General features: G+C 41.1%; 1 protein-coding gene across 2 annotated transcripts; it reads left to right on the top strand.

Annotated features, from left to right (window-relative positions):
• Positions 1 to 6529: 6529 nt before the first annotated feature.
• On the top strand, positions 6530 to 16945 carry LOC121924397 (nuclear factor 7, brain-like). Of its 2 annotated transcripts, XR_006102589.1 has the most exons (6): positions 6530 to 6999; positions 10855 to 10950; positions 11920 to 12153; positions 13854 to 13876; positions 15600 to 16061; positions 16097 to 16945. XR_006102589.1 is itself a non-coding variant. In XM_042455845.1 (5 exons), exons 1-5 carry the CDS (start codon positions 6568 to 6570, stop codon positions 15991 to 15993), a joined length of 1179 nt encoding a protein of 392 aa, XP_042311779.1. In that variant the 5' UTR covers positions 6530 to 6567; the 3' UTR covers positions 15994 to 16944. The 2 variants fall into 2 exon arrangements, 1 of the variants encoding a protein (XP_042311779.1); XM_042455845.1 differs by having other exon boundaries at positions 15600 to 16944.
• The last annotated feature ends 10772 nt before the right edge of the window (positions 16946 to 27717 follow it).

The following is a 27717-nucleotide window of genomic DNA, read 5'->3' as shown; positions in this document are numbered from 1 at the left end:
GATACTTGTCAAACTCTGGAAATGCTGTGAATTTCATAGTTTTCATAGGCAGGGAATATTCAAAGGTGGTTTACTAATTTCTTCCTGTGAAATGTAGCCTATCGCCCCTAGTATTCTTTCGGGGTCTCCCTTACAAGTATTGATCAGGCCTGATCCTGCTTAGTTTTCAAGATCAGTGAAGATCTGGTACCTTCAAGTTAGTTAGATTGGCTTTCCAGCAGTCTCACTGTTTTCCTCTTTCGCCTACCTTTCTCCTCTGCTGTAGCTAATGTGATGCTTGATCCAGAAACTGCTCACAGTGAACTCACTGTCTCTAAAGATTCAAAGGCTATATTAAGGGAAAACCGTGCAAAGAATGTGGCCAATAACTCTAAAAGATTTGATTTCAACCCCTGTGTTTTGGGCCAAGAAGGATTCACCTCTGGAAACCACTGGTGGGAAGTGCAAGTGGTCGCAGGATATGACTGGGCCCTGGGAGTTGCCAGAGAGTCTGTTGATCGGAAAATGAACTTCCAGTTTCATGAAGAATGGTCTTATTGGGCTATTGGAAATTATTCTAATCCAAGGAATGGCTTACACTTTCCATGTGCTTACTCGTGTGAGATTGAAAAGATACAGAGAATAAGAGTCTCTTTGAACTACACAAGTGGCCAAGTATTATTTTTTAATGCCCATAATGGAGATCAGCTTTATGAACTACAAGGCAATTTCTCAGAAGAGAAAATCTACCCCTTCTTCTGTGTGGGGTTAAAAACCCATCTTAGACTGCCTCACTGTCTCTCTGAACAGCAGCTCTTCCTTCTGAAGTGACCCTACACATTCAGTTACTCATGAGAATCTAGATAGTGATCTTCTCTGTGAACCAATGCAAGCCATGTGGAAAACCTGGGAACTAGAGCAGTCTCTTCCTTTACCAGCTTCTGATGGTTATTGGGGGAGGTCCCGTTCTACAAGCTGAAGTGTTCAGAGATGGAGATGTGAAACATGAAGATTTTGTGGGTGGTGGTGTCTGCATTATAAGAATCTCTGTCCTGCAATCTCATATCCAGGGGTAGCTGTGTTGGCCATATGGCAAATCCTAAAGAGGGAGCCAATGGACAGGGACTTTACTCATAGAATCATAGCATCACAGAATCAGAGTTGGAAGAGGCCACAAAGGCCATCCAGACCAACCCCATTCTGCCATGCAGGAACTCACAATCAAAGCATCCCCCACCCCCACCCCCCACACACAGATGGCCATCCAGCCTCTGTTTGAAGACCTCCAAAGAAGGAGACTCCACCATTCTCTGAGGGAGTGTGTTCCACTGTCTAACAGCTCTCACTGTCAGGAGGTTACTCCTAATGTTGAGCTGGAATCTCTTTTCCTGTAGTTTGCATCCATTGCTCTGTGTTCTAGTCTCTGGAGCAACAAAAAAACAAGCTTGCTCCATCCTCATGTGACACCCATTCAAATACATAAACAGGGCTATCATATCACCTCTTAACTGTCTCTTCTCCAGGCTAAACATACCCAGATCTCTTAGTCTTTTCTACTTCCAACAAAGGTTAAACATTTTTTAAAAAAAAATGGTACAGCATTTGGCCTGTTTTACTTAATCAGCACCTAAAGGTTCCTAATGAAAAGCATGGAGGCTTTTTGAGAAATTCAGTGTTCCCTGCCTAAACACTGTGGCAGCCTCACACAGGACAGAGGCAACCTTGATCTCAACCTTTTTGAGTTGCTAATAGAATTTAGATTTGATTTCCTGGACTTTACAACTCATTTTGTCTCACCAGAAGGAGGAGTGGCCTGCCTGTATGTATATCCCTCCATACCATGTTAACTGAGATCAACAACAGTAACAACATCTTGACAAATTGTAGGGGTGTGACTCTAAAATTGTCTTATTTCCTGCCCCTTTTCACTTGCTGCTCCATCACTCCTTCCCCCACAAACACGGTTCATCATCATCATCACCTCTTTAACTGGCTTCAAAACTAAGTTAGAGACAATATTGTTCAGGGAAGCGTTCCCAAACATTACATGATTGTTATCCAATGTTATTTTAAATTGTTGTCTGCTACATTTTATTATTTGAATGTTAAGATGTATTAATGTGTATTATGTTTAATTATTTTCATAGCAGGTTTATTTTATCTATTTTAATTGATTGTGTGTACAGTGCAGTGTAAATTTACAGCACTTTATAAATAAAGCTTAATAATAATAATAACAATAACAATAATAATAATTTTTCTTTCTCCTGTATGATTTGTAACACCTTTGCCTGATGAAGAGGCCAGTGGAGTGCCAAAAACTTGCAATATGTATTTTATGTATTTTGGTTGATAATATAAAAGTATTGCTGTTTTGTCCATTTTGGATGTTATCATAGGCCTGTTACAGACTGCCAAAATAAAGCTGCTTCGGGTCTCTTTGGAGGTATGCTGTTTAAATGATGCATGCATCCTAAGAATCCGGAAGCTGCACCAAAGCTGCACTCCAGTGCTTAGGAATGGAGTGTGGCTTTGGCGCGACCTCCGGACTCTTAGGACCCATGCATCATTTAAATAGCATACCTCCAAAGAGACCCGAAGCAGCTTTATTTTGGCAGTCTGTAACAGGCCATAGTACTCTGTAATCTCATGCAAGTGAAAAACGACCTCATTGTGTTCAGTGGGACATATTCTCTCAAGCAGGTAAAAGATTTCATCTAAGTGATTTTTGGTATTAGAACCATAGAGTTGAAAGGGGCCACGGGGGGGGGGGGCCTTCTACTTAAGTCCTCCATTCAGGAGCACTGAATTAAGATAACTAAGGTCCAAAACACTAATCCAGTTTGAGACTGCTTTAAGTGCCCTGGCTCAATGCCAGGGTATTCTGGGAGACATTGAGGCTTCTCTGTCAGAGAGAGCTTTGGTGCCACAATAAACTATAGTTCCCAGGTTTCCCTAGCCCTGAGCCAGGGCAGTTAAAACAGTCTCAAACTGGATTATTTCTGCAGTGTGATTTGGACCTATGTTTCTGCTGTGCAGGAATATACTAAGCACTTCTGAAAGATAGCCATTCAAACTCTCTTTAAAGACCTTCAAAGAAGGAAAGTCCACCACACTCCAAGGCAGGCTATTCTACAAACTATAGTAGTCCCTCCACATTTGCTGGGATTAAGGGTAAAGGATCTCCATGAATGTGGAAAGACTGCAAATAAAAAAACAACTATTCTTTTTACCTGAGAGACTACATCTCTAGGAATCTCCAGGTCCTCCAGTGCAACTCTGTGATGAACATTTGCCAGAAATTGACCATTGAATCTTGTTGGAGGACCTCCAAATGCCTAGAGAAGTTTTTTCTCTATGAACATTTAGTTCTCCAGCACAACTCTATGGTCATCTTCTAGCAGAGTTGCGCTGGAAGACCTTGAAGTTCCTAGAGAGGACATATTAATCAAATCTGCAAATAATCAAATCCACAAAAGTCAAAGCCACAAATGTGGAAGGCCAACTGAATAAGACTACCAAGGAAAGTAAGGTGTTTAGCAATACTACAAAAACTCCTTATAATCATAAATTATGTGTATTTAAATCATAAATTGCATCTACTGTATTTCCAAATAAAAGTGCATATAAAGAAAATACAAAGCCTATACGTTTATTAATGTATGTTTTGTAAAACCTGAGTTGTGAAGATCCTGTACCTTGAGAAATGAAGAAATATATGTCTCTTCTTAAAGCCCCTTGGATTCATACAGTTCCAATCCTCATGTTCTATTGAAGTTGCTTTCAAATTTTTTCAAGCCTCAAAATTTTCAAACTTCAGATTCTACAAAATTCTCATCACAGTTTTCAAGTTCCTTAAAGCCACAGCATTTCAGACTTTATGACTCAAAAACTTCTTTTCAAGAACTTCTCAAGCTACAGGGTCTGTATTTCAGTCAGACCCACTTTTTAGGGAAATGCCTTCTGAAATAGGATTTTGGATGGATACTAACATTGGCTCCCGGCTTTTTTAACAACATTTCTGAAAAGCAAAATTAAAGCTGAGTGTTTCACATTGGGCTGCTGTTATTGTACAGATGCTTTTCTACTGTGGTAGTTATATTGCTTCATGATGATATTGTTAGCATGATGATATTGGGTTTTTTGTTTTTTATATGGGGTGTTTGTTATATGGGATGGGTACTGTGGTTTTATTGTGGTTGTAATGTCTGTAAATTTACATGTTTTTATGTGATGTTTTAATTGTTTTACTGTAATAAGGTTTTTAAGAGTTTTTGTGAGCCACCTTGGGCTCCTTTCAGGAAGAAAGGAGGCATAGAAAGTTCCTAAATAATTAAATAAAATAAATTAGCAGCCCTAGCAGAGGTATATAGGGAAATATCGCAAAATTAGCACTAAAGACACATTCAAATATCAACTCATGTCTGCCCACAGAATGTTTATTATGTGATGGTGAGGCAGTGAATCTTGTCCTCAGTCAGTGAAGCATTTTGGGTTGGCCCTAATTAATGGGTAAGAATGCCATTAGGCCTTAAGTCTACAAGAGACTGCTATGTTTACTTTTCTCATTTCTGAGTGCAAGTGTAGTGGAGTCTCCTTCGTTAGAGGTCTTTAAACAGAGGCTGGATGTGTCAGGGATGCTTTGATTGAGAGTTCCTGCATGGCAGAATGGGGTTGGACTGGATTGCTAGTACTTGCTATTGAATAAACTCACAGTCATTGTTGAAATTCTTCCAAGTCCTTGGAGGTTCTTTCTCATACATTGCAATATTTACAAATCTGCACAAACTCTCTGTACCACTCCTCTCAACATTCACCGGCCGTGGTGTAACAATCTGACCAACTCCATCAACAGTCACCAACAACCACTATCCGCAACTGATTGTCTTCAACCCACACATCCACAGAGTCTCAGTGCAGTTACAGAGAGCGTTGCTTTAATGGTTATCGCCTGTTGCCACTTAACATGATACAATCCCTATTGCAAGCCTTTGCATCCTGTCAAGTGCTGTGACTTAGCAATCTCCACCGTACAAAATATTTTTACCATTGTTTAAAAGTCTGGGAGTGCTCCTAGATTCGTCACTCCTGATGTGAAATCAGGTAAATGAGAAGGTCAGGAGTGTCTTTTATCAGCTTCGGCTGATACGTCAGCTGCGTCTTTTCCAGGAACCGGGGGACCTGGCAACTGTAGTACATGCACTGGTAACCTCATGACTTGACTTCTGCAATGCGCTCTACATGGGGCTACCCTTGTCCCTAGTCCGGAAACATCATTTAGTCCAAAACATGGCAGCCAGGTTGGTCACTGGAAAAACCAAAAGTGACCATGTAACACCTATCTTAAAATCGCTACACTGGCTGGCTATTAGTTTCTGGGTGCAGTACAAGCTGTTGGTAATGGCCTTTAAAGCTATTCATGGCTTGGGTCCAACCTATCTATGGGATCACCTTCTTCCATATACAGTACTCCACCATCCTGCACACTCTGGTCCTCTGGGAAGAATCTACTGCAACCTATAAAGACTAGGTTGACTGCAACTACCCAGAGGACTACAACCACCCAGAGGCCGCTCCCAGATTATGGAACAGCCTGCCAGAGAAGATCCATCACATTACCAGTTTAGACAGCTTAAAAAAGGCTGGAATCTCTTCCAGCAGGCCTTTCCTGAATAGCAAACCCAGCCACCAAATGAACTGCATCTACCATCTCTCTCAGTACTCTGCACTCCCACTCATCCATCTCTAATTATTTTAATGTATTGTTTGTAATAATGTGTTTAATAATGTTTTAGGGGAGGGAGGAAACAATTGGGGTATTGGCCATTGTATGTCTTCTTTTTCATTGTAAGCCGCCTCGATTGTCTTCTGACAGAGAGGCGGGGTAAAAATAAAACTTTATTTTATTTTTTCATAAAAGAACATTGTTCTAACACAGCGGTGTCCAAACTCTGGCCTTCCCAGGTGTTTTGGACTTGAGCTCCCAGCATCCCAGACCATTGGCCAAGGTGGCTGAGGCTTCTGGGGACTGAAGTCCAAAACACCTACAAGACCAGAGTTTGGACGTCACTGTTCTAACACAGCCATAGGCATCCCATGATGTGAGCAGAGTTAAGACTGCACCCTCAAACGTTAGGGCCAAACTCTGCCCTTGAAGAGATTTAGGACTTCAGCTCCCAGGATCCCAGACTATTGGCCAACATGGCTGAGGCTTCTGGGAGCTCAAGTTCAAAATCTCTTCAAGGGCAGAGTTTGGGGACCACTGCTTTAGGATAATGTTGAACAGCTCTTCCTGTGAGGCACTCCTTCCTAATGCTGAGGTGGAATCTCTTTTTCTGGCGTTTGAAACCATTGCTCTGGGTCCTCTTCTCTGGAGCAGCAGGAGAAAAGCTTGCTGGTCTGTTTGTTTGGCGGCCACCGCTTTGCAGAACGCCTAGAGAGAGCCTTGCGCACAGCTGGGAGAGCCTTTCCCAATCCCTGCCCCCTTCCTTCCTTCCCTCCTTCTTGGCCCTTGGCTCCCTCCCTCCTCCTCTTCTGGAGGAGTGAAAAGGAAACGAAAGCGAAAGCCAAGGTCCCCCAGCCAGCAGCATGGCCTCCTCCAGCCTGGCCGAGGACCTGCTCTGCCCCATCTGCCTGGCCCTCTTCCAGGAGCCCCAGATGCTGGGCTGCGGCCACAACTTCTGCCTGGCCTGCCTCCGGAGCTGCCTGGCCCGAGAAGGAGGGAAGGAGGAGGCCCCCTGCCCCGAGTGCCGGCTGCCCTTCCAGCTGCAGGACCTGGCCCCCAACCGGGCCTTGGCCAGCCTGGCCAGGAAGCTCCGTGGCTTCCAGTGGGACCCCGAGGAGCCCTTCCCAGGAGCCCTGCTGAAGGAGGAGGAGGCCTTCTTCTGCCAGGAGCACCAGGAGCCCCTCAAGCTCTTCTGCCTCCAGGACCGGCTCCCCCTCTGCGTCATCTGCAGGGATCTCCCCCGGCACCACAGGCACCGCTTCCTGCCCACCAAGAACGCCCTGGACTATGCCCAGGTGGGAGCCCCCAGCCCTGGCTTTGATGGCCAGGGCCAGCCTTCATTCCATGATGGGGGACAACACTTGCCCAGAGCGGTACCATCCTTGCCCAGAGGGCATCGCTGGAGAAGACTTGCCCCTAGAGAACCCTGGGGATTTTCTGTAGGTAAGCATTCCCCAGGATACTCTAGAGGCAAGTATTTTCCAATTACTCCCTATGCACAAGTATTCCCCAGGTTTCCCTATTGGCAACTATTCCCCACGATTCCCTCTGGAAAAGTATTCCTCATGATTACTTATGGGCAAGTATTCTCCAATGATTCCCTAGAGGCACGTAATCCCCATGATTCTCTAGGAGTAAGCCACATGGGCAAGTATGATTTCCCTGTATGGTTTCTCTAGGGGCAAGTACTGTCATTTTTTATGGCACACTGGAGGATGTCGTGAGACCAAACTTGGCCACGCAAACCCACTAAGGTGAGTGGTTCCCAAACTTTGGTCCTCCAGATGTTTTGGACTTCAGCCCCTCCAGAAATCCTGACTGTTGGCCAAGCTGTCTGGGGCTTCTGAGAGTTAAAGTTAAAACACCTGGAGGACCAAAGTTTGGGAATCACTGCATTAGGTGAACTTGGAGAAGTCACACACCCAGGTGGAACCCAAGACTACATCTGGATGGAAGTTTGGGAGGACATGGACAAGGAGTTGGCCATGGCCACCTTCTGAAACAGAGAGAGTGTGGTTTAAAGTGTGATTGGGTAGCCTCCCCAGAGCCAGCATAGTGTAGAGCCATGGTTGTTAATGTGGTGTCAGACTAGATTATTTCTGCAGTGTAGATGCAATCAAAGTCCTTTTAGGCCCATCCAGCCCTTTTCTTCCTTGTCCTCTGTCTAGCTAGAGGTTTTTTTAGAAGCACTGACATTGGGACGATGGTGAAGAAGGGCTAGACAAACACAGACTTTCAGTGTTGGGTTGCAGTAGGCTTTCTCAATCTTGAAATAATTTCCAGGTCTCAGGGAACCTTAGCATTAAAAAAATGTATCTAGCCACTAAGAAATGTTTACATCTTGCAATCTCAGTCTCTTGTGGACCTCTAGTGGCCTCAAAACAAACAACAAGATTCTGTAATCATAGATAAAGGGATCTCAAAAAATGGTCTGCTTAACTCCTGGCAAGTAGAATTGCTGCCAAAGGATTCTTACCCTTTCTCTGTAAGTGAGAAAACTGTGCCATGGTTTATTGTAGCACCATGGAGGGAGTTCATGCACCTGCCATAATCACAGAATCATAGAATTGGAAGAGACCACAAGGACCATCCAGTCCAACCCCATTCTGCCATGCAGGAACTCTCAAGCAAAGCATCCCCGACAGATGGCCATCCAGCCTCTGTTTAAAGACCTCCAAGGAAGGAGACTCCACTACACTCCGAGGGAGTTTGTTCCACTGTCAAACAACCCTTACTGCCAGGACGTTCTTCCTAATGTTGAGGTGGAATCTCTTTTCCTGGGACTTGCATCCATTGCTGCAGGTCCTAGTCTCTGGAGCAGCAGAAAACAAGCTTGCTCTCTCCTCAAAATGACATCCCTTCAAGTATTTAAACAGATTTATCATATCACCCCTTAACCTTTTCTTCTCCAGGCTAAACATCCCCAGCTCCCTTAGTCATTCCTCATAGGACATGGTTTCCAGACCATTCACCATTTTGGTCTCCCTCCTTTGGACACATGGCTCCAGTTTCTCAATGTCCTTTTTAAATTGTAGTGCCCAGAAGTGGACACAGTATTCCAGGTGAGGCCTGACCAAAGCAGAATAGAGTTGCACTATTACTTCCCTTGTTCTATACTTTTATTGGTTTTGCCTAAAATCGCATTGGCCTTTTTAGCTGTTACATCACACTGTTGACTCATGTTTGACTTGTGGTCTATTTGGACTCCTAGATCCCTTTCACACGTTGCCTTCTTAAGCCAGGTGTCCTCCATCTTATATCTAATCCTTCCATTTGCTCATAACTATTGAAGATATTTCAGCATTCTCGCTGAATAAGTTAATGTGGTAGCTGATTTAATTGCTTTAACTGTTTTTGCTAGTAATTTTTGATCCATACATCTTATTTAAATTCATGTTGTGAGCCACCTTGGTGTCCTGTTCAGGAGAAAGGTGGGCTATAGATTAAATAAGTAAATAACTGCTCCCCTTACCTCCTTCCACTCCATATTATATCACAAATATGCTTCTGGTCTACATATGCTTCACTCTCTTGCTTCATTTTTTAAAATTATTACTGCTGTTTTTGCTGCTGCTGCTGCTACTCAAATTTCTGCCAAAAGAAAACTTTTGAAATTTGAATTCTATAATGGAAAAAAACACTTCTTTCTTGTCTTGTTTCCCCCTATGGAATCCTGGGATTTGTAATTTGTTGGGGCACCATTGCTCTCTGACAGAGGTGGCTAATTGTCTTACAAAATCTACACATCTCAGAATTGAATAGCATCAAACCATGGCAGTTAATGTGGTTTCAAACTGGATTATTTCTGCGGTGCAGATTAAGCCTATGATTCTCACCTTTCTTTTCATCAGGAGGCAAAGACCTTCTCATTTGAAGAAGGCTAAATATCTCACAAAACTACTAGTCCCAGAATTACGTACCATTGAGCTGTTGCAGTTAAAGTGGTGTCAAACTGCTAATTTTGCTACATAGATGCAATCTTTCATTCTGTCCCAGCATTATTGCTGCTGTAGTTGGTGAAGACATGGGAGAGAGCCTTTTCAGTGGCCTCCCCTATTCAGTGGAACTCCCTGCCACTAGAAGCTACATTGACCCTCTCTTTTCATAGGGAGAAGGAAGACCTTTAAATGGGCCTTCAGTGTTTAATGGGGTGTGGCAGAAGCATCTTTCAGCACAACACGCTGCACTTTTAAATGTATTTTAACTGTTCTAAATATTTTCACCAGATTGTTCAGTTAATAGCTTTTAAACTGTTACACCATACATTATTTTAAACGTATTCTGTTCTTAACTTCAGCTGTAAGCTCCCTCCTTCCCGCACTGGGCAAAAGACAGAATATAAATAAAATGAATTCTCATGGGTCGATTTCTGTAAGTCTGGGGCTTTGCCACTTTCTAGATGTAATCAGACTCTAACTCCCAGGAGCCCCACCTAGCATGGGCAGTGATCAAGGATAATGAGAGTTGGAACCTAACAACACCAAGAGGGATGCCAAAATAATGAGTTTTTCTGGTGAGAGAAAGATTTAAAAGTGTGCAAAGGAATCTTGCAGTTAGTTTCAAAGGTGCTGCAAGATCTCTTTGCATATTGATTTTCCAGATTCTAGGGTCATTCAGTCGTTCTTGTTTTTAGTGTGACAGTGTGAATAATCTCACTCACACATTCCAGTTTTGTTGTTCACGCTATTTTTTTTTTTATCAGAACCACATCTCTGTATTCTGTTGTTCACATGTGTCAGCACTGTGAATAAAGATGGAGTCAATGATGCAGACGTATTCGAAACATGTTCAAGGCATTAGCGTTTTATCCTGATTTATCCTGGGTCTATTTGCATCGGTTATACGCACAGCCAAAAATACAATTTTTTTAGGGAAACTCGGGGGGGGGACCCCGAGATCGATTATCTCAGGTTAAAGGGGGGGGGAGGTTGCACACACACACACACCAGGATAATTGGATGGATTCAAAATGCTTGTGGGCAACAAAGATTCAACCCAGATTCTAGCAGGATTATTTTCACCATCTCAATAACCCTAACACTGCTAGGTCTTTGTCTTTTAAAAAAATGTAAAGAACTCTAAGTCCTCTGTTCTAATATCCTCCGGCCTTTGAATGATGTTTAACTACTGTGAATTTCTGTGCTACATAGGGAAAACTGAAGCCATACAAGAAGCTGTTGCAGAGGAAGCTGGCATTCATCATTAGTGACGAATCTGTGCAGGAGAAGGAAATTGCTAAGCTGGAGGTAAAAGCAAAGTGATTCTGGTTGTGAGGTTTGTTGTTGTTAACTATCCTGAAGGTGAACTTGAGTCATGGCGACCCTGTGGATGAGACATCTCCAAGACTCCCTATCCTCTATCTCTCTGCTAAATATCTCCTGAAACGTCAAATCCCAGAATTCCTTAGCATTAAGCCACGACAGTTTAACATGTTGAGAGCTAGTGTGGCATAGTGTTTTGAGTGTTGGATTCACTTCCCCTCGGCCATGGAAACCCAGAGTGACTTTGGGCAAGTCACACGCTCTCGGCCCCAGAAAACCCCATTATAGGTCCCCCTTAAGGTCACCATAAATTGGAAATGACTTGAAGACACACAACAACAAGTTGCTCTGGGAGCCTTTTTGGGGAAGAGTGGGGTACAAGTTAAATAAAGGATAAATAGCATAAATAAGGCACAGTTTCTCTATGCTTCCTCCACCTGAGTAGTCAGAGCCCAGGAGGGGACCTCTTTTCAAAACTGGAAGTGAACAGAAGGATGTGAGCAAATGCAGGGTGGGAGGAAATGAAACTCATAGGTCTCATATTGGGACAGCTATGAAAGTCAGCATTAAACTGGTTGACAGCTGTCCCTGATCTACATTTCTAAAGTTCTCCACTGAGGAAAGGGAGCTTTTGAGAGCATGGACGGCAGTAAACAGTGCTGATCAGTACCTTATGGCTTGGTTAGCTATCCTAAGCAATAGTGTTTTATCCTGGTAGGATTATGCCAGGGTGTGCAATATGTGCATGTTTGTTTTTTTTAATTTTGTAACAAGAATAGCAAGTTTTCTGCCATCTGCAGAATAGCTATTCTTGTTACAAGGCCACAGGGATTCTACTCCCCATCCTTTCAAGGCTGCTTGATATTCACCCTGGTGTACTGTATTTGATGCTTTCTTTTGCTGTTAATACTACATTTTAATTTAATTTTTTTCTGCTTTGATTTTCACCACTAGAGTTGTACTGAAGATATTTTGGGTGACATTTCCAGTGGATTTGAACTTCTCCACCAGACCTTGCATGAAAAAGAAGAAAGCTTTAAGAGGTCTTTGCAGGAAATCAAGGAGAAAAACCTGGAGGAGATGAATGATGTCTTGAATTTCATTAAAGAGGACAGGAATTTATACACTGAGAAACTTACCAAGATCAAAGTAGCATTACGAAGTACAGATCACCTTGCCTTTCTTAAGGTAAGTAAACTATGGGGCAGTACAGACTGCCCTGAAACAGCAAGCTGAAGTCGCCCGTTTTAACTGGGGAAGAATGCTGCAGCTGCCAAACTGTGCAATGTCCCTCCACATTAAAAAAAACACCCCAGTTCTTCCAGGTTCTTTTTGTGGCATGTTGCGTACGACACAAGTGCACCATTAGTGCACTCGTGACGTACGCAATGCGCAGCAACATGGAAATGCTGTGTGGTGTTGCCGCACACTCTGGAACCCTAGTTTCGGTGCTGGCATGCCCCTTTTGACCAGAGTGTCTCAGGCCTAAGAGACTTGGAAATTTGCCGGGAGATCACAAAATTGAAGGAGGTTTTTAGAAAAATATCTGTACAGTTGGGCCTCCATATTCAAGCCTTCCACAGCTTGAAAATATTTTTAAAATATATAAATTCCAAAAAGCAGACCTTGGTTTTTGCCATTTTATATAAGGAACACCATTTCACCAGCCCATTATATTTAATGGTACCTGAGCATCCATGGATTTTGGTATCCACTGGGGATTCTGGAACAAAATGCCGGCAAATACCAAAGACCCACTGTACAACTCACAGAGAAGAATGTGGTATCCCATGGTCCTGACCAGTTTGAACTGAAGAATTATGTGGACCTAGGAAGCTAGGACAGAGGAGATAGTTTTAATGTACTTAGCCAATGAACATTGGATGGATCTAAATTAGCATGACTGCCTGGTAGCTTCCAGTGAGCTAACCCGCCCAACTGTCCTGGTTCATGCAAGATTTTGGGTGAAATTCCCCAATATATGCCTATTTAAACTTGAGAAGTAGTGAACTTTAAAGTTGGGGTTGTCTGGGAATGGGATTCAGGGCAGGGCTTTTTCTGTGGTGGGCCAGCTTTTGGGAATTGGTGGCCCAGTGGAATTGATTTTAGATTCTATTATGCTGCAGAACATAGAAAGAGAGAACTTAGAAGTGGGGCTCCTCTCCTGAGAGACCATACTCACCAACAGCTGTTCCATCCATTCCAGCCACTTACTCTTAAAAACTGGCACCTAAGTTTGTTTGCTTTTATTCCTTCCTCTCAATAACTTTTCTTTTGGTGGCATGCCACTCAGAATTGTAAGATGGAAGGGTTGGGGGTGTTTTTATTACTGTAGGAAGAATGCTGTGAACCAATCTAACTGAAAGGCAAAGATGCTTAAATCACAAAATACACATTAATAGGAAACCTCAGGCATTCTGTTGACTCTGTGAAATATTATTTTGATAGATTATTTTACCAAGATTATATAAATTCATCAACAATACTCCTTATTTTTCCTGCCTTTCATCTAAGGAGTGATGTATATGCCCCCATGTAGTTTTATCCTCCCAACAATGTTGTGAAGTAACCTAATCTAAGGTCATGACTCATCAGGAATCATGCTCTAACCACTGTCCAATACATCTTTCCCATACCAACTTTGATCTGTAAGCAGCAATCTTTCATTACTGACACTTAAGAGATATTTAAATTGGTGATGTTTTGCATTTTTTTCAACTTATTTTGATACATTGAGGTGGGGTTGGTAAGTAGTTGAATTATGATACTCACAGATAATAGTACAGATAAAATAGTATGTTTTGATACAGATAAAATAGTATGTTTTATTGATTTGAGCATGGAGAACTATATAAATGACTACATTTCAGTCTTTTTCTGTTGTCTAGGACTTCAAAGACCTGATGGGCAAGTAAGTTTAAAAAAAAAAAGTCTCCATGGTTTGTTTCTATGTCTCTTCAAAGCCTTTTTCTTTCTTGAAATCTCATAATATCCAGTTGAAAAATGTCCTGAGTACATTTAACAGCCTCTTATTTCTGATATATTTACCCCATTCCTTGTCCAAGGACCTAAGTGCATGTGGTATTCTTTCAACAACCCTGTTAGATTAGGTCACTTGTCCCCACACTTTGGTATTCTAGGTGTTTTGGACTCCAACTCCCAGAAGCCCCTGCCAATCTGGCCAATGGTTAGGAAGTCTGGGAGCTGAAATCCAAAATATCCGAAGAACCAACATTTGGGAACCACTGGGTTAGGTTATGAGATAGCAGGATCATTTAGCAAGTCGTGATTTGAACATGGGTCTCTGCTGTCCTAGTTCAACTCATGGTGAACATCAGCTCTCATCCATTTCTTATAAATGTAGGGGAAGTTGTGTTGACCGTAAGACATATTCAAAAATGTGTATAATGGTGATAACTTTATTGGGCCAACCAAAAGGCAGAAAATTCTTCACACTCTTCATCATTAGACAGGGCTATGGTTTAGAAAAAAATCAGGAAAACTGGTGTGGGAAGGGAATGACAATTTTACAGTCTCCAAGTCCATATCTTGTTGCTTTGAGATAACAAGGAGGACAGGTCTGTTTGAACTATAAAAGGAAGACCACTTCCCCTCTTCTTTTGTCATGAGAACACTGGGAATTAAAAAAAATAAAGGAGAAGGAATAAAATGTTGGTTCATCCATGTGAAACACATCCATCTCTTACTAACTTTGCATCTTCCTCTTCTCTACTATTCGGTCTCTTATCATTGTTGAAGTTTAGAAAAGTGAATAGTGGCATAGCTGTGTTTTGGGTTTTTCTTTTTATTCATTCTCTTGGAACCTTTTTCCACCATTGTACTTTGCTGCAGGTAGTTTAAAATTAATTGAAATAACAAATTAAATAATTAAAAAGAAGTATATATTCATAAAAACAGTAAAAACTCAGAATAAATTGCATGAAAAGTGAGTAATAATAATGGTTAAAGCATAGCACCTGAAGTAGTTGACTACCATAAAGGCAGTGACAACATAATAAATGAAATAGAAATAGAAAATTGTATCAATTAGTCAGGGCATAAGAGATAGCAAACAGAGAATAAGAAAAATTGCGAGAGGCCTTTTACAGACCACCCAAAAAGGGCGGTCTGTTGGCACCGTCATTTGCGGCGCAGAGGAGCCCCAGCGGCCAAACCACGCGACTCCTCCGCGCCGCAAAAGAGAAGCTGCAAAAGCAGGATATTAATTAAATTTTTTAAAAATCACTAATTTTTCACTATAACTGTACCTTGTTAGTTACCTCTCTAGTTATGGGAGTGTCCAGAAATGTCTTTTCTAAAAGATGGAGGCAGAATTCTTTTGGTTCATGTGCTGCCTTTTGGGTACTGAAGCAGCTGAAGCTGGATGGAAGAAGGAGAGTGTGCCTTGTACCACAAGTCATTGGTTTACTGCATTTAGAGTTACTATTCTTACAGTATTATTTTAATTAATTCTGAGAAATTCCTATTCCTAAATTCCCATGGTAAAGAGTTGACATTAATAACTATAAAGGTAACATGGAAGGGGGCATAGTTTCAGGTTCTTGGAACTATAACTAACCAGTTTACTTTTTCTTAAGTAATCTGCTCTACCTGCTTGGGCCATCTCTTTGCAGAGTCAAGAAATACCCTCCACATGAGGAAGAAAATGGTGAAAGCAGTGGGAATGATGAGGAAAGAGAGGCATCTGACATAGTCAAGGATGATGACCAACAGGAGGAGGAAGAGGAGGAGGTGGAGGAGGAGGACAACAAAAATGATGACAGAGTTGAAGTGATAGTAATGGATCCAGCCCTTGTAGAGTTCAGGGATTCCTTGGACTTTGAGGCTTGGAAGGAAATATTGTTGAAGCAAATCAGTACCTGGCAGGAGGATGAAGAAGAAAGGGAGACATTGGATGAAAGCGAGAGTGATAAGGAAGAGGATTATGATGACAAGGACCGATGGGATCAAGCTTTTAAGAGACTTGCAAAGAGTTTGAGGAATGTGAAATCTAGGTCACAGAATTAACTCTTTCATTGCCAAAATGAAACATGAGGGGTGAGTCACCCCACTTGCGAAAAATCTGTATTTTGGAAGTTAACAGGCAGTTCTGTGTGATAGCATGTAGTAACAGGGCTTCATTTGTTTCCTCCTACTCCGTAGTTCTTCAGCTAAGTTTGCTACAAGATTTCCATGTAATCTTTATTGATATTTTCAACAGGATGCAACTGAAATCTGTTATCTTTCTTTCAGGAGGTTTTGGCCATTGCTTATTATTTGTTGCTGTAGCTGGCACTGCCTGAAAATATTGAGTCATTCCATACACCTAAATGTAGAACTTATAAACGTTTTTGTTTGATTGTTTGTTTTGAAATGTTTGGGACTGTCATTCCCAGAATCCCCCAGTTCAGTCTATGGGGTTCTAGAATCTGCAGTCAGAATTTACCTACCTTTCCAAGATCTCTGTGTAGTTATATGAACACAGAAGACTCGATCATCTCAGTTGCTGTTCTTATTTCAAAAGTTACTATTCTGATAAATAAATAGTTACTGGTTGTATAAATAAAATCTATAAGCATTATTCACTGTTAACAATTTGTAACTTTTTTCAAGCCTGATCTCTTGTTGCTTCAAAATATTTGAAGATATAATGAGATATATCTCCTGCTAGTCTTCTCATCTCCAGTTCCTTGTCAATATCTTCAAACTTACAGTAGCCCAAAATAACCCAAATTGTCAAATCCAGCATGATGCCAAAGTTCAGAAACTCAGGCTCAGCAGCAAAACCTCAGAAACGTTTATTAAGAAAACTATAGATCCAGTCCAGTGACTTTTGTTGTCAGAACTGACAGAACTAATGTATGTGGCAAACATCACAGCCACATAAACTGTATATAATTCAAATTTCAGGTGTACTTAATTCATTAAAATTAATAAACACATTTCCCTTTATCTCATACTACTCCTTTCTCTTTGTTGTTACAGCCAAAAGCTCTCTTACAAATGACCTTGGATATGCTTGCCTCCTTTCCTGGCTTATCTCAGCACCTGGTCTGAGCTCACAGTTGTGAATAGAATAGCATAGAAATTTCATTTTACCGCTCCTCTCCTGCAGGATCAGGAGCGCTAAAACACTCCTAAAGAATGCTATCACTAATGCATAATCCAATACTGTATTACGGCAGGACTAAAAATATGCAATTCTTGACACAAATGTCACTTGATGATAATACAGAACTACACTGAAAAATGGCAGAGTGATTGCAATACAATGCTTTTTTGTTGCCAATCTGAACAAAATTCTCTGTAGAAATGATGAAGATCCTGGCCTCTATAGTTTCTCTACCTCTGTAACAGAATACACAAATTGAGACACCTACAAGAGAGAGACTGGGCTTGGATGCAACAGAAAGCAGGTACTACAGTTTGTTGAATTTTTGCTTGTAAGCCTGCCCTTACCAAAAAGCAAGGTTTGTTAGCCAGCTACATATTGTAGTTTAAGGCTATGGCTGTTCAGTGGTGTAGCCAGGGAAGAGCAAAATAAGAACATTGCCCTTAAATTCTGGCCCTCAGTGAAATTTGGCTGCAGTCCCCAAATTTCTAGCATCATAGAAAGTGAGGTATTGAACATTGCTGGCCCTGAAAGATCTAATATTTTGTGTTATCATATCCTTGGTAACTTTGCCTGCCCCTCTTCCTTTGATGCCAGAACTGTAGTTTTATGTTACTGCAATGCTAGAAGTTTAGGAACATGAAGGAAAATTTCATTTGAAGATGACAGAATTCTTATTTGGAGGAGCAATGCTCTCACTTTGCTCCCTTAGTCATATCCACACCCCTTTTGTCTGTGACATTGTGGTTGTGCACCTTCAAGTTGTTTCCAACCTTAAGGCCAACCTAGCCTGTGGTTTTCTTTGCAAGATGTCTTCAGAAGAGGTTTGCCATTACCTTCTCTTGAGGCTGAGAAAGTGTGACTTGCACAGTGGGTTACAGGATGGTTTGCTTTCTTGTCTTCAGAAAAATTCAGCTTAACTGATAAACCACGGATAACATAAATCTTGATTTATCACAGAGATGGGCAACTGAGAAGGGGGCAGGGGGCATTCTCCCCCCACCATGGGCTGCTGTGTTGCTGTGTAAAAGTGGCATAACATTTTTTCATCCTGGTTTCATTAAAAAAAAACAAACAGCTGTTTTTCAATTATTTTAGTGGGTATTGAATGAGATGGCCATGTGTACTTAACTGCCATTTTTCTGTTGTTATTTTGAGGTTGTTTGGGAACTGGGAAATGAGCCAGTTTTTTAAATGAGATGGCTGGGGGTCTCCTGGGGTGTTTTGCAGGCTACAAAATAGGGCTCCAGTGGTTACACACTATCAACACTTTCCCCAACCCTTCTTTTAGTATGACATACAAATGTCACCATCTGATACAGTGATTAAAAGCCAGTGTTGGTCATTTCTTTCTGTGAAGATGTTCCCTTGATTTGTTCAAACTGCATGTAGGGAAGGGGTGGGTCAGAGTTATAAGTAGGGAGAACCCATCTGCATGTGCTAGACTCATATAACATGCTTCTTTTTGATGCTCATTTTTTCTCCGTCTTTGCAATAAATTGACTCAGCGCAAGTGTGAACGGGATGCAGATTGGAATTGATTTTTTTTTTACGATGTGATCAGATGATCGCCTGCTGAAGAGGGTCCCTTTGGAATTGAATCACTGGTCAATGTGAATGAGAAGTAGGTTATTTTACAACAAGAAAATGCAATTGAGGGAAATGCATTGTGAACTCTGCTGTCAAACTGATCCATCCATTCAGATTGCAAACTGATTTATTTGTAAGTGAGAATGAGGCCTATCTAATGTTTAGGTAGAATTTCCTGTAATTTGAATCAGTTTGATTAGTCAGAGAAATTACAACAGCAGATGTTTAATCAGTTTCACTTTTATTCTGCCTTTCCTCTCATGAGCTCAACAGAGCATGATTTTATCTTCCCAAGAACTCATTGGGGTAAATTAAACAGTGAGTGAGAGAGTGGAAAAAAATATTGAATTATCAACAATGTTTAAAAAAAATTAAAACAGTTCCAATAATAAGCAATTTATAAGAATACAGTTCAAACAATACACTCCCCTCTTAAAAGTTTATTGTTTACAAAGTTTCAATTCTCAGAACCCTGTCAGACCTGAACTGTGGTAATCAAAAAAACTGTGCAACAGAACAATGGAAAAACAGTTATGAAATACTAACAGAAATCCCAATGATTACTATGTGAATGCAATATATTGGAGGATATATCACTTCAGTGTCTAGATATGTATTGTAAATGTACCAACAGATAGCTGTTTTATAGGACTGTATTGCTATTGCTATGCAAACCTATATACAGTCATCCCTCAACATTTGCGGTTTTGACTTGCAGTTTTGATTATTCATAGGTTTGGTTAATCTGTTCTTTCAAGGAATCTGTAAGTCTTCCAGGTCAAGGTTCGCCAGTAATCATGTTGGAGGACCTTGAAATTCCTAGAGAGAACAATTATCCAGGCATTTGTAGGTCTTCTGGTACAATTCTATGGTCAACTGCTAGCACATGTTGACCATAGAGCTGCACTGGAGGGTCTAGATATTCCTAGAGAGGTGCTCAGGTAAAATGAAAAGTGCTTTTTTATTTATGGCTTTGCCATTTTCACGGGGGTCCTGCACTCCTAGCCCCAGCAAACATTGAAGGGTCCGCTGTTTGCATAATACAGTTTATTACAACACAGCCCAAAAGGCACAAGGAGGAAAAAAAACAGATTCCCAATTACAATATAAATTGTTTCAGAGAAATCCTGCACTGAACCCCAGATAAATGTCAAAGACATAAAGAGCATAAAAACCCAGTGCTGCAAGTTGCTGTTCATTTTCTTCAAAAAGTTATCCACTTACATCAGGCAGAAGAATCACACATAACCCAAAAACCAAAGGGAGGAGGGAAAAAATGGCAAATCTGGAATTATTCTGCCATTTCGCAATTCTTCAGTGTTTACTAACTCCATTCGATACATATAGGTACTTTCTTCTCCTTCACAAGAGAAATCTTAAAGACTTCCTTGGGTACATTTTGTTTACAGAATCGTAAAAATGGAAATTATGCCAAGATCATCTAGTCCAGCTTCCTTCCAGCACTGGAAAAATAATACACAGGTTGAGTCTCTCTTATCTGGAATTCTGAAATTCAAAATACTCCATAAACCAAAACATTTTTCATGGTTGGCTGAGATAGTGATGCCTTTGATTTCTAATGATTCAGTGTATACAAACTTTGTTTCATGCACAAAATTATTAAACATGCTGTACAAAATTACCTTCAGGCTACATGCAGAAGATGTACAGGGTGAATATCCCTTACTCGGAATTCCAGGATCATCCAAAATTGTCCACATGGGTGGCTGAGATAGTGACATACTTGCTTTCTGGTGGTTCGGTGTACATACATAAACTTTGATGCAGAAAATTACTAAAAATATGTACAGTATACAGTTATCTTCATGCTGTTTATAAAGTGTATATAAGAAATGAGTTTCATGTTTAGATTTGGGCCCTATCTCTGAGGTATCTCAGTATGTATATGCAAATGTTCCAGAATTTGGAAAAAATATGAAATCGAGAACACTTCTAGTCCCAAGCATTTCGTATAAGGGAAACTCAACTTGCATAGTCACAGTAGTTTCTGTTCGCCTTTTGCATGCTGGGAGAGCCCATTCTTTCATGTTTTTGTTCCTTTGTTCTGCTTTTCTGTGTTTGTGTCACGCGAGCAACTGGCCACACTTTTTCAAAGCTGCTAATTTGAAGAGATTATTTCCTGACTGGCAGATGGAAGCGACAGAACGCACTTCTGCAGTGTGTTTTTGCAATATGTTTCTCCTTCTCTGTGGAGATGTCAGAGATGTTCAGATGTCAGCAGTGCCCATGCAAAAAATAAAATACTGGAGGGGAAGCAAAACTGTTCCTGCTAGAACTACAAACTCTGCTATCTAAGACATCCGGCACTTACGAGGAAGGCTCTTGCCCATGTACTACCCTTAGATGGAGAGCCTTGACTGGAGAACATTGAGAAGTAGAGTTGTGCATGGTTCAGATCTTTTTTTAAAATATTGACTGCCGATGACATTTTGCTGTCTGGGGGATGAAGCAAGAGGGAGCTTCTTCCATGCACAAAAGCATGCAACAAAAGTTGCTGGCTTGCCCAGGGCTTCTGCTCAGACATCTCTGCTAACTAACAGAGGAGAGGAAGATGTTGCTGAAGGGGTAGAGGAAGGGTGCAGTCGTGCGGAAGCACTAGTTTGTGAGCCCACTCCAACCCACAGTTTCCCATTTGCTCTGCCCCCAGAAGGGAACCAGGAGTAAAGGATCTTCATAGCCAGGGAGTAGCTTTGTCCCCACTCTTCATCTACATACTCCTTTCCTGTATGTTGAAGGTAAAGGGGGAATATAGTTAGCCCTCCACATTCACTGGGGATAGGGTCTCAGAACCCCAGTGAAACTGGAAAAACTGCAAATAAAAAAACCACTATTTTTTTAAACTGGAAAGAACCCCTCTCTAGGAATCTCTGGCTCCTCCACTGCAACTCTTATGGCTCCCATCTATCAGAGGTTGATCATAAAATCGTGCTGGGGGGCCTACAAATGCTTAGAGACCTGTCTTCTCTAGGAATCTCTGGGTCTTCCACTGTAACTCAATAGTCAACTTTCAGCAGAGTCAGAAGAGCTAGAAATTATTCGAGAGAACGTATTGGTCAAATCTGTGAATAACCAAACCCTCAAAAGTCAAAGTCACAAATGTAGAGGGTCAACTGTACAGTGCAGTCAGCTAGTGCTTTTGAGAACTGGCTGAGTCCTGACTTTGGGACAACTGGATTCTGAGATACCAGCAGTATATGTATGCTGTCCTGGTCTTATTCCCCTTCACCTATCTTCCACCAGAAAGACAACAAATGAGCAAAACTAATGCTTTAGATGGGAAGCCAGTGACATGAAGGGGCATAGATAGCCACGTCCCTGACATCGCCCAGCCCATAGGTGGGAATTTAGCCCAACCACTCCACACTCATCCTTGCAGTAGAGGAACTGAAGCATGAAGCTGCTCCTCTATTCCACAAAACTGCTTCTATGACCCAATATGTAAAGCAATCTTGTAGCACCTTGGAGACTAACTGAAAGAAAGAGCTTGCCAGCATGAGCTTTCACAGATTTAGGTCTATTTCCTTCGCTGCATTTGAATGTAGGAAGTAGATTTAACTCTACGAAAACTCATATTTTCATAGAGTATCTCTTGCCAAACTCTTTCAGTTAGTCTCAAAGTTGCTAAAAGACCTCTTTACATACTGGTTTTACAGACTAGCATGGTTGTATCTTTGAATTCTACTTGTCTGACTCAAGTACCAGAAAGAGTATGTTATTTTGCTCAAAACCTTTGACAAAAGGAAGTTCTAATTAACTGAATGTCACTAAGACAAGAGTAGAGGCAGTGTTGTATAATGGTTTGAGCATGAGACTAGGACCTTGGAGAATGGAGTTTGATTCATTGCTCAGTCAGGAAGCCTGCTGGGTGACCTTGGGCAAGTCACGCACTCTCAGCCCAAGAAACCCCCTGTGATAAGTTCACCTTAGGGTCGCCATAACTTCGAAATGACATGAAGGAAAACAACAACAAGGCAGGATCACCACCACCACCACCACCACCATCATCATCATCATCATCATCGACATCTATACAGTGCCATTATCATATATGGCAGTTTACAAGTAAAAAAAGAGAACAAAATAGTTCCCTATCCCCAAAGCTTACAATCGAATTAAGACATGACATGAAATGAAAAGGGGATGGCTGCATGGGAGGGAATAATGTCCAACAGATACTGTCTCTTTGTCCTTCCTCTGCCAGGCAAAGTCAGTGGCTGTTGGGATGAAGGTAGGGTATTTCATTTGCTTCTGGACCTGGGCTGTGGAGCTGTGCCTGCCTCTTCTTCCTCCCTTTCAAGGCCAGGGCAATGGCATTTGTGATGAAGGGAGGGGCTCCCTTCTGCTTTTGGGCATAGGTACAGTGGAACTGTGCTTACCTCTTCTTCTCTCTGTCCCAGTACAGGAAGTGGGCTTTTTTCAAGACATAGACATTGTTATTATTTATACATGAACTTATTTATCCAGACAACCTGGTCTTCAGCTGATTTGGACAGGTGAGAGGAGCATGTGGCCCTCCAGAAATTGTTGGAACCCCAAAGCCCATGACTGTTCATAATTGACTATCCTAGTAACAATTGATGAAAATTATAGTCCAGTGATGACTAGAGGATCACATGTTTTCCACTCTTTTAAGTTTTTTTGCAACTAAAAAAGTAATACTTCACATGTGGATTGAGAACTGACAGAGAGTGCCAAGCTCTGCCCAGCAAAAGGAATTGTTTTCAGTGCCTATAAACATGGGGGCAAGAGGTAAGAAAATAAGATGGAACGGAAGTAACCATGAGACAGGCAATGGTGTCTGGAGCCCCATAGGTTTCTGTGTTTGAGGCTAGGTGATTGCAAGATTAAATTATTGTCTGGTATGCCCCCAGGAAATTATGAGACATTTTCAGCCATCTTCCCAAACTACCTCATGGATCACATCGCCCACCAGTTCAATCAATAAAACATTGAAATCCTTTTATTGTTGCTGTTGTTGGTAGTGTTAATGACACAAACCAAGGCTTTTAAAAGAAATGAGGGTAGTTTGGGGAAATACTAGATTGCAATGTATTACACAGTTCTGACATAATTTGATTTAAACGAAATCAGGAAGCGAAAGACTAATGTTAGTTCTGGAGAAGTGGCCAAACTTAGAAGGAACTTCAGGGAAATGAATTTAAATGTGTTTATGAAACACCTGGGTGATTTATTCTTGTGTTGGAAAAGTGTAGCAAAACACAACAGCTGATCAACATGTGATTTGTGGTCTAAAACTGTGAGAGAGGCAGACCTCTTGCATAAGAGATTTTGAAAAATGTTAACATGACGCAACTTAAGGAGTTTAGATACTAACCAAGAAACTGAAAGTTATCTCAGGTCTTTACTTTCATATCTGTCTGTCTTGAAGTTCTGTACTTAAAATGGAAAAAAATTCTATATCAGCCCTTAAATTATCTGGTTGGAATATAATGTGAGCAAATAAACAGGAGACTGAATTCAAAGACATAGGAGATTATTGCATTGTTTTTAAAGTGCCTTATCCCCAACAGAATAAAGGCATATTTAATTTTAAAACCGGGTGTTATCGCACTCACCTGTGGCTGGGCGAATGCAATCCATATGCAGCTCGAATCCCAGTTATGCTTATCCAGTAGCTTTTCAAAAATGGCAAAATCTCATTTTTTAAAAGCCACTGGATAAGTATGGCTGGGATCAAGGCTGCATACAAGTTGTAGCCTAGCCACCAGCAAGTGCGGTAACACCTGGTTTTAAAATTAAATGCACCTTTATTCTGTCGGGGATAAGGCACTTTAAAAGCAATGTGATGATCTCCATAGCCATGTTAGCTTGGAATATCAGTAAGCAAAGGGATCTTGTAACAGCTTTGGGACTAACTGTGCAAAAGAAGTTGTAGCATAAACTTTTGTAGACTTGAAGATTGTAAACCAGATGAGCAAAAAGGAAAAGATTCTTCATCTCTGTGAGGAAAGATCATTCTGTAGCATTGATGCAATTACCTATAAATGTCCAGGTGTAAAACAGGATTGCAAGTTCTCTATTTTTGGTGAGCTCAGCTATACACAAGATATAAGAGCTGTGTGCAAATTTCCAACACTGCTAGGAAAGGAAAATATGGCGGAGTGTGTGTGTGCGCACACACTGTGAGCAATTACTTGATTGTTGTTGTTAACTGTCATGAGGTCAACTTTGATTTATGGCAACCCTATGAATGAGAGATCTTAAAGTCATCCTGTCATCAAAAGCCATACTCAGGTCTTGCAAACTCAGGGCCATAGTTTCCTTGATTGAGTCTATCCATCTGCAGTACCGTCTTCCTCTTTTCCTACTGCCTTCTATGTTATTAATTGTCTTTTCTAGTGAGTCATGTCTTCTCATGATATGACTAAAGTACAATAGCCTCATTTTAGTCATCTTGGCATCTGGGGAATTCAGGTTCAATTTGTTCTAGGATCCATTTATTTGTCTCTTTAGCTGTTATTGTGTCTGTAGAACTCTTGTCCAGCATCACATTTCAAATGAATTGATTTTCTTCCCATCAGTATTCTTCACTGTCCAGTTTTCACAGTCATACATAGAAATGTGAAATACGGACAAGCCTAAATTTAGTATTCAGTGATATATCTTGGCACTTCAAGATCTTGTCTAGTTCTTTGTTAACTATCCTTCCAAGTCCTAGTCTTCTTCTGATTTGTTGACTGCAGTCTCTGTTTTGATTAATGACTGAGCCAAGGTATGCAAAATCTTTCACTATTTCAATATCTGCATCGTCTACTTTAAAGTTATGTAAATCATATCTGGCCATTATTTTTATTCTTTTTAATGTTCAGATGTAAAACTGCCTTTGCAGTCTCTTCCTTGACTTTTTTTTAGTAATTGTTCCAAGTCTTTGCTATTTTCTACTACTACTACTACTATTACTACTACTACAGTATAGTGTCATCTACATATCTTTTTTATTTTTCTTTAAATTGTTTTTAAACCATTGCAAGCCATCTTGAATGTCATTTTGGGAGAAAGGCAGGATATAAATCCCATAAATAAATCCCATAAATAAATAAATAAATAAATAAATAAATTCACCTGTTCCTTCATTCACATAGGAGATGAGTTGCTATATGCTCACCTCAGACACACTATATGAATACAGTTTCTGATGGAAGCCAAGTTGAGCTACAGGTATCAAAAAAGAGTGCAAATAGCTTAAAGAGCAGACAAACAAGCAAACGGGCAAAAATAATTTGAGTCTGTCACGAATGTGGTGAAAAGGTGATCTGCCAAGGTTGAAACATCAGCCCATGTCTATTTAGGTGCAAAGGAGCTGTCACCATAAAATAACTTGAACGGGAAACTGGTATCGTGACCAAGACATCACACATCTATGTGGCTTCCCTTGGGTTTCCTGTTGTTCATGTCATATGCTTTACAGAATAAGTGTGAGTCATGACAACTATGAACTTAACCAACCCCCCCCCCCCCCAAAAAAAAGAGCAGTTTCAGGGTTGTGGTTATTATGAACTCAATTCTCTTAACTCTCATTGGATCATTGACGATATCCTGTTCTTGTCATTACAGGCTTTCATGGGGAAAATGAAACTGGGTTTCTGAAAACTGATATCTTTGATGCAATTGCCATGATCTATTTGCAGTATTTGTTTACAGAGGCTCATGAATTGTAGTCTGGGCCTGTAAGTAAATTCTAGGGCAAGAATTTTCAATCTACCGGTACTTAAAATTCATCCTGTCCACCACTACTATAAAAGACATAATAATCATACAAAGTGTATCCCTCTGACTTTAATATGAAATAACAGCATTCAGTCTAACAATCATTTTATCTTTTCATTTCTCATTGGACTGATGCATAATAACAGTGAGCTGATAATGTTATGAGAAGACGTAGGGTTATCATATGGTGTGGTGTGGTGTACCTTCAAATTGTTTCTGATTTCTGGTGACCATAAGGCAACCCTATCATGGTGTTTTCTTGGCAAGATATCTTCAGAAGACATTTGTCATCTTCTGAGGCGGAAGGAATGTGACTTGCCCAAAGTCACCCAGTGGGTTTCATAGCCAAGCTGGGATTTGAACCCTGTTTTCTAGAATTATAGTCCAACACTCAAGCCACAACTCCATGGGTTATCATATGTCCTCCTTTTCCCAGACATGTCCTCTTTCTCAGGGCTAAAATTTCTGTCCGGGCAGCTTATTAAAATTTCAGTTGCTCATTAACCTCCTGCCTGCTGGTGCCAGCTCCTCATTGTATTTCCCCAGATCCATCAAAAAGATCCCCCAGGAAAAGGGACGAAGACTGCTGCACCAGTAGGAGAGAGTCAAAAAAGAATCATAAAAGTCTCCCTTTTGCCAAGCTAGAAAAATCCATTTGGCAAAAATGATGCTTTTACCATGTTCTCCCACACTTTTACAACCTGAAGAAAATGTACATCATGTGGAGGGAGAAAAAGAAACACACATCTTTTTGTTTGCCTGCTGGGTTTGTTTAATAATGCGATAAAGCTCAAAGAGAGGAGCAAAGATGCCAAAGCTGTCTCCAGAGGTAGGCACACGTGCCCTCTTGCTCTCCTGTCTACACACAAACACACACACACACGTTGGCATTGCTAGATTGGTGTCACTGCTTCTGATGGTGACACCTAGTACATTCCATACCACCTGCACCATATTAGTGCTGCCACTGAGAGAGTGGAGCCAAAGCAGCCCTCTGGTTTTCCAGGGAGTTGGTGGTGATGGAGAAACTGAGACAGATACTAGAGCAAGGGATGCTCCTGGAATTCTCCTCCTCCTCCTCCTCATTGTCATTTTTGATCAAATATGATTTGTTTACACCACTTTCTTCCAACTTGGCATCCTCCAGGTGTGTTGGACAGGTGTGTTCATTTCACAAAACCCAATGCAATCCTTAACCCCCCCCCCCCCCCCCCCCCCCCCCCAATGTTCTCTCTGTTTATAGTATCTACATGCAAAGATGTTGCCTTATAATGTGATTTGAAGGCCTTATGTTATTGCAA

This window comes from Sceloporus undulatus, chromosome 2, assembly GCF_019175285.1.
Source record: "Sceloporus undulatus isolate JIND9_A2432 ecotype Alabama chromosome 2, SceUnd_v1.1, whole genome shotgun sequence".
NCBI classification, from domain to species: Eukaryota; Metazoa; Chordata; class Lepidosauria; order Squamata; family Phrynosomatidae; genus Sceloporus; species Sceloporus undulatus.
This window is presented reverse-complemented; position numbering and strand designations above follow the sequence as displayed.

Bases quoted from the DNA above. Each gene is read 5' to 3' on its own strand.
- LOC121924397 (XM_042455845.1), top strand. From the start codon at position 6,568: ATGGCCTCCTCCAGCCTGGCCGAGGACCTGCTCTGCCCCATCTGCCTG. The intron at 10,951-11,919 runs GTAAAAGCAAAG...TTTCACCACTAG, and splicing joins AGGAAATTGCTAAGCTGGAG to AGTTGTACTGAAGATATTTT. The intron at 13,877-15,599 runs GTAAGTTTAAAA...ATCTCTTTGCAG, and splicing joins TTCAAAGACCTGATGGGCAA to AGTCAAGAAATACCCTCCAC.